The 14,941-nt window shown below is 48.0% G+C and overlaps 1 protein-coding gene across 3 annotated transcripts in view; it reads left to right on the top strand.

The window, feature by feature from the left end:
• Positions 1-14,941, top strand: part of KIF20B (kinesin family member 20B) — a 502,673-nt gene that overhangs the window by 131,409 nt on the left and 356,323 nt on the right. For all 3 annotated transcript variants that reach the window (XM_063961679.1, XM_063961680.1, XM_063961678.1), the window contains exons 8-9: positions 6,156-6,386; positions 7,519-7,630. In XM_063961679.1, the coding sequence (XP_063817749.1) occupies positions 6,156-6,386; positions 7,519-7,630 (343 nt within the window). The remainder of the gene's footprint in view (positions 1-6,155; positions 6,387-7,518; positions 7,631-14,941) is intronic.

Raw genomic sequence — 14,941 nt, 5'->3', positions numbered from 1 at the left:
GTGCTTTATTCATCACTGACTGAGTAAATTGTTTTGAAGACTCTTGTATATCTGATCTATAGCTTGCATGGTATTTGGTGTTCTGCTACATTTTCTATTCTTTTAGTAGCAGTTGGAGTGCTACATTTTTTGTTTACTCATAGATTTGGCCAAACACTCGACTAAGCTCTACCCATTCGCTGCTTAACGTCTTCTCGGTCACCACAGTCTTGGTTCAGCAGATGACCGCATAACCAGGCTGTTTGTTTTTTTTTTTGTTTTTTTTTGCGTGTTGCTACTTTGATTTAAAAATAAATCTGGAAGCTGACACTACTAGTAAAATATATGGCTTATGAACTGGTAAAGTATTTTTCTTATGTACCGCCAGCTTCATTACAGATCTATGGAGTTTGTCATCTAAAACCCCAGGTGAGGAACAATCATGTTGGCTAAAACACTTTTCTCTGACGTCCTAAGTGGATGCTGGGGACTCCGTCAGGACCATGGGGTATAGCGGCTCCGCAATAGACAGGGCACAAAAATAAAGCTTTAGGATCAGGTGGTGTGCACTGGCTCCTCCCCCTATGACCCTCCTCCAAGCCTCAGTTAGGTTTTTGTGCCCGTCCGAGCAGGGTGCAATCTAGGTGGCTCTCTTAAGGAGCTGCTTAGAAAAAGTTTTTAGGTTTTTTATGTTCAGTGAGTCCTGCTGGCAACAGGCTCACTGCATCGAGGGACTTAGGGGAGAGAAGTTCAACTCACCTGCGTGCAGGATGGATTGGCTTCTTAGGCTACTGGACACCATTAGCTCCAGAGGGAGTCGGAACACAGGTCTCACCCTGGGGTTCGTCCCGGAGCCGCGCCGCCGACCCCCCTTGCAGATGCTGAAGATTGAAGGTCCAGAAACCGGCGGCAGAAGGCTTTTCAGTCTTCATGAAGGTAGCGCACAGCACTGCAGCTGTGCGCCATTGTTGTCACACACTTCACACCATAGGTCACGGAGGGTGCAGGGCGCTGCTGGGGGCGCCCTGGGCAGCAATGTATAATACCTTTTATGGCTAAAAAATACATCACATATAGCCCTTGAGGCTATATGGATGTATTAAACCCATGCCAGATATCTCAAACTCCGGGAGAAAAGCCCGCCGGAATAGGGGGGCGGGGCTTATTCTCCTCAGCACACAGCGCCATTTTCCTGCTCAGCTCCGCTGTGAGGAAGGCTCCCAGGACTCTCCCCTGCACTGCACTACAGAAACAGGGTGAAACAGAGAGGGGGGGCACTTTTTTTGGCGATATTTTATATATTTAAGCTGCTATAAGGATACAACACTTATATAAGGTTGTTCCCATATATATTATAGCGCTTGGGTGTGTGCTGGCAAACTCTCCCTCTGTCTCCCCAAAGGGCTAGTGGGGTCCTGTCTTCGATAAGAGCATTCCCTGTGTGTCTGCTGTGTGTCGGTACGTGTGTGTCGACATGTATGAGGACGATGTTGGTGTGGAGGCAGAGCAATTGCCGATAATGGTGATGTCACCCCCCAGGGAGTAGACACCGGAATGGATGGCTTTGTTTATGGAATTACGTGATAATGTCAGCACATTACAAAAATCAGTTGACGACATGAGACGGCCGGAAAACCAGTTGGTACCTGCCCAGGCGTCTCAGACACCGTCAGGGGCTGTAAAACGCCCTTTACCTCAGTCGGTCGACACAGACCCAGACACGGACACTGAATCTAGTGTCGACGGTGAAGAAACAAACGTATTTTCAAGTAGGGCCACACGTTATATGATCACGGCAATGAAGGAGGCTTTGCATATCTCTGATACTGCAAGTACCACAAAAAGGGGTATTATGTGGGGGGTGAAAAAACTACCTGTAGTTTTTCCTGAATCAGAGGAATTGAATGATGTATGTGATGAAGCGTGGGTTAACCCAGATAGAAAAGTGCTAATTTCAAAAAAGTTATTGGCATTATACCCTTTCCCGCCAGAGGTTAGGGCGCGCTGGGAAACACCCCCTAGGGTGGATAAGGCGCTCACACGCTTATCAAAACAAGTGGCGTTACCGTCTCCTGATACGGCCGCCCTCACGGATCCAGCTGATAGGAGGCTGGAAACTACCCTAAAAAGTATATACACACATACTGGTGTTATACTGCGACCAGCCATCGCCTCAGCCTGGATGTGCAGTGCTGGGGTGGTCTGGTCGGATTCCCTGACTGAAAATATTGATACCCTGGATAGGGACAGTATTTTATTGACTATAGAGCAATTAAAGGATGCTTTTCTTTATATGCGAGATGCTCAGAGGGATATTTGCACTCTGGCATCGAGAGTAAATGCGATGTCCATATCTGCCAGAAGAAGTTTATGGACGCGACAGTGGTCAGGTGATGCGGATTCTAAACGACATATGGAAGTATTGCCGTATAAAGGGGAGGAATTATTTGGCGCCGGTCTATCGGATCTGGTGGCCACGGCAACTGCTGGAAAATCCACCTTTTTACCTCAGACCCCCTCCCAACAGAAAAAGACAGTGTTTTCAGCCGCAGTCCTTTCGGTCCTATAAGAACAAGCGGGCAAAAGGACAGTCATATCTGCCCCGGGGCAGAGGAAGGGGTAAGAGAGGACAGCAAGCTGCCCCTGCCCAGGAACAGAAGCCCTCCCAGGGTTCTGCAAAGCCCTCAGCATGACGCTGGGGCTTTACAAGCGGACTCAGGAGCGGTGGGGGGTCGACTCAAGAATTTCAGCGCACAGTGGGCTTGCTCACAGGTGGACCCCTGGATCCTGCAGGTAGTACCTCAGGGTTACAGGTTGGAATTCGAGAAGTCTCCCCCTCGCCGGTTCCTAAAGTCTGCTTTGCCAACGTCTCCCTCAGACAGGGCGACGGTATTGGAAGCCATTCACAAGCTGTTTTCTCAGCAGGTGATAGTCAAGGTACCCCTCCTACAACAAGGAAAAGGGTATTACTCCACGCTATTTGTGGTACCGAAGCCAGACGGCTCGGTAAGACCTATTCTAAATCTGAAATCTTTGAACCTGTACATACAGAAATTCAAATTCAAGATGGAGTCACTCAGAGCAGTGATAGCGAATCTGGAAGAAGGGGACTTTATGGTGTCCCTGGACATAAAGGATGCTTACCTGCATGTCCCAATTTGCCCTTCACATCAAGGGTACCTCAGGTTCGTGGTGCAAAACTGTCATTATCAGTTTCAGACGCTGCCGTTTGGATTGTCCACGGCACCTCGGGTCTTTACCAAGGTAATGGCCGAAATGATGATTCTTCTTCGAAGAAGAGGCGTATTAATTATCCCTTACTTGGACGATCTCCTGATAAGGGCAAGGTCCAGAGAACAGCTGGAGGACGGAGTAGCACTAACCCAATTAGTGCTGCAACAACACGGGTGGATTCTGAATTTTCCAAAATCTCAGTTGACACCGACAACACGTCTGCTGTTCCTGGGAATGATTCTGGACACGGTTCAGAAAAAGGTGTTTCTTCCGGAGGAGAAAGCCAAGGAGTTATCCAAACTTGTCAGGAACCTCCTAAAACCAGGAAAAGTGTCTGTTCATCAATGCACAAGAGTCCTGGGAAAGATGGTGGCTTCTTACGAAGCGATTCCATTCGGCAGATTCCACGCACGAACTTTTCAGTGGGATCTGTTGGACAAATGGTCCGGATCGCATCTGCAGATGCACCAGCGGATAACCTTATCACCACGGACAAGGGTGTCTCTTCTGTGGTGGTTGCAGAGTGCTCATCTGTTAGAGGGCCGCAGATTCGGCATACAGGACTGGGTCCTGGTGACCACGGATGCCAGTCTGAGAGGCTGGGGAGCGGTCACACAGGGAAGAAACTTCCAGGGAGTATGGTCAAGCCTGGAGATGTCTTTTCACATAAATATACTGGAGCTAAGAGCGATTTACAATGCTCTAAGTCTGGCAAAACCCCTGCTTCAGGGTCAGCCGGTGTTGATCCAGTCGGACAACATCACGGCAGTCGCCCACGTAAACAGACAGGGCGGCACAAGAAGCAGGACAGCAATGGCAGAAGCTGCAAGGATTCTTCGCTGGGCGGAAGATCATGTGATAGCACTGTCAGCAGTGTTCATTCCGGGAGTGGACAACTGGGAAGCAGACTTCCTCAGCAGACACGATCTACACCCGGGAGAGTGGGGACTTCATCCAGAAGTCTTCCACATGATTGTGAACCGTTGGGAAAAACCAAAGGTGGATATGATGGCGTCCCGCCTCAACAAAAAACTGGACAGGTATTGCGCCAGGTCAAGAGACCCTCAGGCAATAGCTGTGGACGCTCTGGTAACACCGTGGGTGTTCCAGTCAGTGTATGTGTTCCCTCCTCTGCCTCTCATACCAAAAGTACTGAGAATTATACGGCAAAGGGGAGTAAGAACGATACTCGTGGCTCCGGATTGGCCAAGAAGAACTTGGTACCCGGAACTTCAAGAGATGCTCACGGAGGATCCGTGGCCTCTACCTCTAAGACGGGACCTGCTTCAGCAGGGACCGTGTCTATTCCAAGACTTACCGCGGCTGCGTTTGACGGCGTGGCGGTTGAACGCCGAATTCTAAGGGAAAAGGGCATTCCAGAAGAGGTCATTCCTACACTGGTAAAAGCCAGGAAGGAGGTGACTGCACAACATTATCACCGCATTTGGAGAAAATATGTTGCGTGGTGTGAGGCCAGGAAGGCCCCCACGGAGGAATTTCAATTGGGTCGATTCCTACATTTCCTGCAAACAGGATTGTCTATGGGCCTCAAATTGGGGTCCATTAAGGTTCAAATTTCGGCCCTGTCGATTTTCTTCCAGAAAGAATTGGCTTCAGTTCCTGAAGTCCAGACTTTTGTAAAAGGAGTACTACATATACAGCCCCCGGTTGTGCCCCCAGTGGCTCCGTGGGACCTTAATGTAGTTTTGGATTTTCTCAAATCTTATTGGTTTGAGCCACTCAAATCGGCGGATTTGAAATATCTTACATGGAAAGTAACCATGCTACTGGCCCTGGCTTCAGCCAGGAGAGTGTCAGAATTGGCGGCTTTATCCTATAAAAGCCCATATCTGATTTTCCATTCGGACAGGGCAGAACTGCGGACGCGTCCTCATTTTCTGCCTAAGGTGGTGTCAGCGTTTCACCTGAACCAGCCTATTGTGGTGCCTGCGGCTACTAACGATTTGGAGGATTCCAAGTTGTTGGACGTGGTCCGGGCATTGAAAATATATATTTCAAGAACGGCTGGAGTCAGAAAGTCTGACTCGCTGTTTATATTGTATGCACCCAACAAGCTGGGTGCTCCTGCGTCTAAGCAGACGATTGCTCGTTGGATTTGTAGCACAATTCAACTTGCACATTCTGTGGCAGGCTTGCCACAACCAAAATCTGTCAAGGCCCATTCCACAAGGAAAGTGGGCTCATCCTGGGCGGCTGCCCGGGGGGTCTCGGCATTACAACTCTGCCGAGCAGCTACGTGGTCGGGGGAGAACACGTTTGTAAAATTCTACAAATTTGATACCCTGGCTAAAGAGGACCTGGAGTTCTCTCATTCGGTGCTGCAGAGTCATCCGCACTCTCCCGCCCGTTTGGGAGCTTTGGTATAATCCCCATGGTCCTGACGGAGTCCCCAGCATCCACTTAGGACGTCAGAGAAAATAAGATTTTACTTACCGATAAATCTATTTCTCGTAGTCCGTAGTGGATGCTGGGCGCCCATCCCAAGTGCGGATTGTCTGCAATACTTGTACATAGTTATTGTTACAAAAAAATCGGGTTGTTATTGTTGTGAGCCGTCTGTTCAGAGGCTCCTACGTTTGTCATACTGTTAACTGGGTTCAGATCACAAGTTGTACGGTGTGATTGGTGTGGCTGGTATGAGTCTTACCCGGGATTCATTATCCTTCCTTATTGTGTACGCTCGTCCGGGCACAGTATCCTAACTGAGGCTTGGAGGAGGGTCATAGGGGGAGGAGCCAGTGCACACCACCTGATCCTAAAGCTTTATTTTTGTGCCCTGTCTCCTGCGGAGTCGCTATACCCCATGGTCCTGACGGAGTCCCCTGCATCCACTACGGACTACGAGAAATAGATTTATCGGTAAGTAAAATCTTATTTTTTGTTCTTTTGCTTCTGAATTTGTTCTATTCTTTCACCTGTAGTTGGAGGACCCTCAAACTCTTCTAGAGTCCATTCTGAGTATGAAGATACTTTAGGAGAAGAGTTCAAGTTGGATGTAGATGGATCTATAAAATTCTCGGTTTGGGTTTCCTTCTGTGAGATATACAATGAGTGTATTTATGATCTACTGGATCCCATATCAGGGGACAAATTTTATAAAAGAAAAACATTAAAGCTTGCCCAGGATATTAAAGGATTCTCTTTTGTTAAAGGTGAGCTACTGTTATTGTTTTTCTATGTTCTCTTGAATCAAAGTTTTCCTGCGCATGTTCTGGGTCTAAAGGGAATGTCCAGAAGGTTATATGCAAAAGGGTAAAAGCTATGATAGGCTATATGTAATAGGGTGCAAGGTTTAATTTTTACCTTTCTAACTTTTACACACAGAAGCATGCAAGATCTCGCTGATTTGTACAAACTTGCACAAGAACTCGCACCCTATTAAATGTAGCCCTTTGGATGCGTTTATCCTCTAGTGCAGGGCTGGCCAAACCGGTCCTCGAGATCTACCAACGGTTCACATTTTCCAGACCACCTAGCTGGTGACAGGTGTAGTCATTACTAATTAAGATGTGCTGCATTCATTCCTAACTGACAATTCTACAGATCTTCAGGAGGCCTGGAAAACATGAACTGTTGGTAGATTTTGAGGCCCGGTTTGGCCAGCCCTGCTCTAGTGCTTACAGTGTGTCCTATTTGTTTTGGATATGTATAATTGTAGACCTGCTGTAGTAGAGGTATGAGTGAGTATCGGATGCACCAGAAAGAATAGTCTTCTGCTTTTCTAAGTTTATTGAACATATATGTGACCTGTTATGGCATTATCCAGTGATTCCAGAAGTATAGGGCTGGTAGTTGATTTAAATATCCGTTCAGATCAAACCTTCTAAATTCTTCAAATATCTAATATGTACTAATGAAAATACCTCCAGGTCTACTTAAATAGCTGTGAGAACTCTGTTCACCAAGACACAAACTACATTTGTGTGTGTTACTTGATGTGTGTTACTGCATGACCACAAATATGCTCAGTGCATTCTTTTTACAATATTGGCTGCTTTTACAGTAAGACTCTGCTTCTAAACCAGACGTTGTCAGCTATAAAAGGGACCTCTTGCTCTGCTCTGAATGTTGGGAAGCCCCCAATGTGAGCCATGCACTACCTTGGGCTCAAACACCTTACCCCTTTAATGGCAGAAACCTCTTGACGAGCAGCCTAGCAAGGGATGAAACTGCATGTCTATCACCACAATCGTATACATAATGATAGCAGTACCTGGTAAATAGTTGGTGTGCACAATTATGTAATATTTCTTTCCTTTTTATTTCTGTTCACCCTTTATACAGATCTCCAATGGATACAGGTTTCTGATGCTAGAGAGGCATGCAGGATTCTTGCTTTGGGAAAAAAGTTTCAAAGTATTGCTTTCACAAAACTAAATAGTTCCTCAAGTAGGAGGTGAGGTTTGTTTTTGTTTTTTGGTTCCATTTGCTTTCTGTATCTCAGTAGTTATACAATGTGTATACCTTAAGAAATTAGATATAATAGGGGAGATGTACGAAACAGTGAAAAGAGTGAAGTTTCTCATGGCAAACAGACAGCTGCTATTTCACTTGATAAATGTCACCTCAAAGCTGATTGGTTGCCATGAGCATCTTCTTCACTGGCTCACTTCTCCATTCTTTTCACTGCTTCATTCATGTACTCCTTAGAGACTGCATAGTTCCTCTTAAGCGGAGAGAAAAAATGCTATATTTCTATAATATTATTATTATTATTATTTTTTGCCGAGATGGTATTTTTTTATTTATTTCTCTTTCATCCGCTTTCCAAACTGAGTGGTCCCTCACACTTGCCCTGGTTACGACTCCTTTCTCTTTCCCAGTGGGAGCAGTAGAAAATAGAGAAAAGGACGTGTGTGTGTGTGTGTGTGTGTGTGTGTGTGTGTGTATATGTATATGTGTGTGTATATATATATATATATATATATATATATATATATATATATATATTTCTCTGACGTCCTAAGTGGATGCTGGGACTCCGTAAGGACCATGGGGAATAGCGGCTCCGCAGGAGACTGGGCACAACTAAAGAAAGCTTTAGGACTACCTGGTGTGCACTGGCTCCTCCCACTATGACCCTTCTCCAGACCTCCGTTAGATTCTTGTGCCCGGCTGAGCTGGATGCACACTAGGGGCTCTCCTGAGCTCCTAGAAAGAAAGTATATTTAGGTTTTTTATTTTACAGTGAGATCTGCTGGCAACAGACTCAATGCAGCGAGGGACTAAGGGGAGAAGAAGCGAACCTACCTAACAGGTGGTAGTTTGGGCTTCTTAGGCTACTGGACACCATTAGCTCCAGAGGGATCGACCGCAGTACCCGACCTTGGTGTTCGTTCCCGGAGCCGCGCCGCCGGCCCCCTTACAGAGCCAGAAGCAAGAAGTGTTCCGGAAAATTGGCGGCAGAAGACTTCTGTCTTCAACAAGGTAGCGCACAGCACTGCAGCTGTGCGCCATTGCTCCTCATGCACACCTCACACTCCGGTCACTCATGGGTGCAGGGCGCTGGGGGGGGGGGGGCGCCCTGAGGGCAATATAAGACACCTTGGCTGGCAAATCATCACAATATATAGTCCCAGGGCTATATATGTGATAAATTACCCCTGCCAGAATCCATAAAAAAGCGGGAGAAAAGTCTGCCGAAAAAGGGGCAAGGCTATCTCCCTCAGCACACTGGCGCCATTTTTTCTTCACAGTGCAGCTGGAAGACAGCTCCCCAGGCTCTCCCCTGTAGTTTTCAGGCTCAAAGGGTTAAAAAGAGAGGGGGTGCACAAAATTTAGGCGCAATATATGTATACAAGCAGCTATTGGGGGAAAAATCACTCCGTTATAGTGTTAATCCCTGCATTATATAGCGCTCTGGTGTGTGCTGGCATACTCTCTCTGTCTCCCCAAAGGACTTTGTGGGGTCCTGTCCTCAGTCAGAGTATTCCCTGTGTGTGTGCGGTGTGTCGGTACGGCTGTGTCGACATGTTGGATGAGGAAGGTTACGTGGAGGCGGAGCAGAGGCCGATAAATGGGATGTCGCCCCCTGTGGGGCCGACACCAGAGTGGATGGATAGGTGGAAGGTATTAACCGACAATGTCAACTCCTTACATAAAAGGCTGAATGACGTAACAGCTGTGGGACAGCCGGCTTCTCAGCCCGCGCCTGCCCAGGCGTCTCAAAGGCCATCAGGGGCTCAAAAAAAAACCGCCTGTTACCTCAGATGGCAGACACAGATGTCGACACGGAGTCTGACTCCAGTGTCGACGAGGTTGAGATATATACACAATCCACTAGGAACATCTGTTTACATGATCTCGGCAATGAAAAATGTGTTACGCATTTCTGACATGAACCCAAGTACCACATAAAAGGGGTTTTATTTTTGGGGAGAAAAAGCAGCCAGTGTTTTGTTCCCCCATCAGATGAGTGAATGAAGTGTGCAAAGAAGCGTGGGTTCCCACGATAAAAAACTGGTAATTTCTAAAAAGTTACTGATGGCGTACCCTTTCCCGCCAGAGGATAGGTCACGTTGGGAGATATCCCTTAGGGTGGATAAGGCGCTCACACGTTTGTCAAAAAAGGTGGCACTGCCGTCTTAGGATACGGCCACCTTGAAGGAGCCTGCTGATAAAAAGCAGGAGGCTATCCTGAAGTCTGTATATACACACTCAAGTTCTGTACTGAGACCTGCAATTGCCTCAGCATAAATAGTGCTGCTGCAGCGTTGTCTGATACCCTGTCAGATAATATTAATACCCTAGACAGGGATAATATTTTGCTAACATAGAGCATATTAAAGACGTCGTCTTATATATGAAGGATGCACAGAGGGATATTGGCCGGCTGGCATCCAGAATTAATGCAATGTCCATTCTGCCAGGAGGGTATTAGAAACCCGGCAGTGGACAGGTGATGCTGCCTGTAAAAGGCACATGGAGATTCTGCCTTATAAGGGTGAGGAATTGTTTGGGGATGGTCTCTGGGACCTCGTATACACAGCAACAGCTGGGAAGAAAATTTTTTACCTCCGGTTTCCTCAAAGCCTAAGAAAGCACCGTATTTTCAGGTACAGTCCTTTCGGCTTCAGAAAAGCAAGCGGGTCAAAGGCGCTTCCTTTCTGCACAGAGACGAGGGAAGAAGGAAAAAGCTGCACCAGCAGCCAGTTCCCATGATCAAAAATCTTCCCCCGCTTCCTCTGAGTCCACCGCATGACGCTGGGGCTCCACAGGTGGAGACAGGTGCGATAGGGGCGCGTCTCGGGAACTTCAGGGACCAGTGGGCTTGCCCACAGGTGGATCCCTAGGTTCTGCAAATAGTATCACAGGGATACAGGCTGGAGTTCGAGGCGACTCCCCCTCGCCGTTACCTCACGTCAGCCTTGCCTGCTGCCCTCGGAGAAAGGTAGTACTAGCGGCAATTCACAAGCTGTACTTCCAGCAGGTGTAATCAAGGTACCCCTCCTTCAACAAGGCCGGGGTTACTATTCCAAAATGTTGTGGTACCGAAACCAGACGGTTCGGTGAGTCCCATTCTAAAATTGAAAGCCTTGAACACTTATATATGAAGGTTCAAAATGGAATAGCTCAGGGCGATTATTGCAAGCCTGGAGAATTTCATGGTATCACTGGACATCAAGGATGCTTACCTGCATGTCCCTATTTACCCTCTTCACCAGGAGTACCTCAAAATTGTGGTACAGGATTGTCATTACCAATTCCAGACATTGCCGTTGGTCTGTCCCCGGCAACGATGTATTTACCAAGGTAATGGCCGAAATAATTATCCCGTACTTGGACGATCTCCTTATAAAGGCGAGGTCCAGGGAGCAGTTGTTGGTCGGGGTAGCACTATCTCGGGAGGTGCTACAACAGCACGGCTGGATTCTAAATATTCCAAAGTCACAGCTGGTCCCTACGACACGTCTACTGTTCCTGGGGATGGTTCTGGACACAGAACAGAAAAAAGTGTTTCTCCCGGAGGAGAAGGCCAAGGAGCTGTCATCTCTAGTCAGAGGCCTTCTAAAACCAAAACGGGTGTCGGTGCATCACTGCACACGAGTCCTGGGAAAAATGGTAGCTTCCTACGAAGCAATTCCATTCGGCAGGTTCCATGCAAGAACCTTTCAGTGGGACCTGTTGGACAAGTGGTCCGGATCGCATCTTCAGGTGCATCGGCTGATAACCCTGTCTCCGAGGACCAGGGTGTCTCTGCTGTGGTGGCTGCAGAGTGCTCATCTTCAAGAGGGCCGCAGATTCGGCATACAGGACTGGGTCCTGGTTACCACGGATGCCAGCCTTCGAGGCTGGGGGGCAGTCACACAGGGAAGAAACTTCCAAGGACTATGGTCAAGTCGGGAGACTTCCCTACACATAAATATTCTGGAACTGAGGGCCATTTTCAATGCCCTAAGTCAGGCAAAACCCCTGCTTCAAAATCAGCCGGTACTGATCCAGTCAGACAACATCACGGCAGTCACCCATGTAAACCGACAGGGCGGCACAAGAAGCAGGACGGCGATGGCAGAAGCCACAAGGATTCTCCGATGGGCGGAAAATCACGTGTTAGCACTGTCAGCAGTGTTCATTCCGGGAGTGGACAACTGGGAAGCGGACTTCCTCAGCAGGCACGACCTCCACCCGGGAGAGCGGGGACTTCATCAAGAAGTCTTCCAATTGATTGTAAACCGTTGGGAAAGACCACAGGTGGACATGATGGCGTCCCGCCTAAACAAAAAGCTAGAAAGATATTGCGCCAGGTCAAGAGACCCTCAGGCGATAGCTGTGGACGCTCTAGTGACACCGTTGGTGTACCGGTCGGTTTATGTGTTCCCTCCTCTTCCTCTCATACCAAAGGAGATAATAAAGGATAATAAGGAGAAGAGGAGTAAGAACTATACTCATTGTTCCGGATTGGCCAAGAAGTGCTTGGTACCCGGAACTTCAAGAAATGATCTCAGAGGACCCATGGCCTCTGCCGCTCAGACAGGACCTGCTGCAGCAGGGGCCCTGTCTGTTCCAAGACTTACCGCGGCTGCGTTTGACGGCATGGCGGTTGAACACCGGATCCTGAAGGAAAAGGGCATTCCGGAGGAAGTCATTCCTACGCTGATTAAAGCTAGGAAAGAAGTGACTGCAAACCATTATCACCGCATTTGGCGAAAATATGTTGCGTGGTGTGAGGCCAGGAAGGCCCCAACGGAGGAATTTCAGCTGGGCCGTTTTCTGCACTTCCTACAGTCAGGGGTGACTATGGGCCTAAAATTTGGGTTCCATTAAGGTCCAGATTTCGGCTCTATCGATTTTCTTCCAGAGAGAACTGGCTTCACTACCTGAAGTTCAGACTTTTGTTAAGGGAGTGCTGCATATTCAGCCCCCTTTTGTGCCTCCAGTGGCACCTTGGGATCTCAACGTGGTGTTGGATTTCCTAAAGTCACATTGGTTTGAGCCACTTAAAACCGTGGAATTTAAATATCTCACGTGGAAAGTGGTCATGTTGTTGGCCTTGGCTTCGGCCAGGCGTGTATCAGAATTGGCGGCTTTGTCATGTAAAAGCCCTTATCTGATTTTCCATAGGGATAGGGCAGAATTGAGGACTCGTCCCCAGTTTCTCCCTAAGGTGGTATCAGCCTTTCATTTGAACCAACCTATCGTAGTGCCTGCGGCTACTAAATACTTGGAGGCTTCCAAGTTGTTGGACGTAGTCAGGGCCCTGAAAATTTATGTTTCCAGGACAGCTGGAGTCAGAAAGACTGACTCGCTATTTATCCTGTATGCGCCCAACAAGTTGGGTGCACCTGCTTCAAAGCAGACTATTGCTCGCTGGATCTGTAGTACGATTCAGCTTGCACATTCTGCGGCTGGACTGCCGCATCCTAAATCAGTGAAAGCCCATTCCACGAGGAAGGTTGGCTCTTCTTGGGCGGCTGCCTGAGGGGTCTCGGCTCTGCAACTTTGCCAAGCAGCTACTTGGTCGGGGTCAAACACATTTGCTAAATTCTACAAGTTTGACACCCTGGCTGAGGAGGACCTAGAGTTTGCCCATTCGGTGCTGCAGAGTCATCCGCACTCTCCCGCCTGTTTGGGAGCTTTGGTATAATCCCCATGGTCCTTACGGAGTCCCAGCATCCACTTAGGACGTCAGAGAAAATAAGATTTTACTCACCGGTATATCTATTTCTCGTAGTCCGTAGTGGATGCTGGGCGCCCATCCCAAGTGCGGATTGTCTGCAATACTTGTATATAGTTATTGTTTAACTAAAGGGTTATTGTTGAGCCATCTGTTGAGAGGCTCAGTTATTGTTCATACTGTTAACTGGGTATTGTATCACAAGTTATACGGTGTGATTGGTGTGGCTGGTATGAGTCTTACCCGGGATTCAAAATCCTTCCTTATTGTGTCAGCTCTTCCGGGCACAGTATCCTAACTGAGGTCTGGAGGAGGGTCATAGAGGGAGGAGCCAGTGCACACCAGTTAGACCAAAAGCTTTCTTTTAGTTGTGCCCAGTCTCCTGCGGAGCCGCTATTCCCCATGGTCCTTACGGAGTCCCAGCATCCACTACGGACTACGAGAAATAGATTTACCGGTGAGTAAAAATAAGAATTTACTTACCGATAATTCTATTTCTCGTAGTCCGTAGTGGATGCTGGGGACTCCGTAAGGACCATGGGGAATAGCGGCTCCGCAGGAGACTGGGCACAAAAGTAAAGCTTTAGAACTACCTGGTGTGCACTGGCTCCTCCCCCCATGACCCTCCTCCAAGCCTCAGTTAGGATACTGTGCCCGGACGAGCGTACACAATAAGGAAGGATTTTGAATCCCGGGTAAGACTCATACCAGCCACACCAATCACACCATATAACTTGTGATCTAAACCCAGTTACAGCATGATAACAGAGGAGCCTCTAGAAAAGATGGCTCACTACAGCAATAACCCGATTTTTTGGTAACAATAACTATGTACCAGTATTGCAGACAATCCGCACTTGGGATGGGCGCCCAGCATCCACTACGGACTATGAGAAATAGAATTATCGGTAAGTAAATTCTTATTTTCTCTAACGTCCTAAGTGGATGCTGGGGACTCCGTAAGGACCATGGGGATTATACCAAAGCTCCCAAATGGGCGGGAGAGTGCGGATGACTCTGCAGCACCAAATGAGAGAACTCCAGGTCCTCCTCAGTCAGGGTATCAAATTTGTAGAATTTTACAAACGTATTTGCTCCTGACCAAGTAGCTGCTCGGCAAAGTTGTAAAGCCGAGACCCCTCGGGCAACCGCCCAAGATGAGCCCACCTTCCTTGTGGAATGGGCTTTTACAGATTTTGGCTGTGGCAGGCCTGCCACAGAATGTGCAAGCTGAATTGTACTACAAATCCAACGAGCAATAGTCTGCTTAGAAGCAGGAGCACCCAGCTTGTTGGGTGCATACAGAATAAACAACGAGTCAGATTTTCTGACTCCAGCCGTCCTGGAAACCTATATTTCCAGGGCTCTGACAACGTCTAGCAACTTGGAGTCCTCCAAGTCCCTAGTAGCCGCAGGCACCACAATAGGTTGATTCAGGTGAAACGCTGAAAACCACCTTAGGGAGAAACTGAGGACAAGTCCTCAATTCCGCCCTGTCCGAATGGAAAATCAGATGAAGGCTTTTACAGGATAAAGCCGCCAATTCTGACACGCACCTGGCCCAGGCCAGGGCCAACAGCATGACCACTTTCC

The sequence above is a fragment of the Pseudophryne corroboree genome, chromosome 3 (genome assembly GCF_028390025.1).
Source record: "Pseudophryne corroboree isolate aPseCor3 chromosome 3, aPseCor3.hap2, whole genome shotgun sequence".
NCBI classification, from domain to species: domain Eukaryota; kingdom Metazoa; phylum Chordata; class Amphibia; order Anura; family Myobatrachidae; genus Pseudophryne; species Pseudophryne corroboree.
This window is presented reverse-complemented; position numbering and strand designations above follow the sequence as displayed.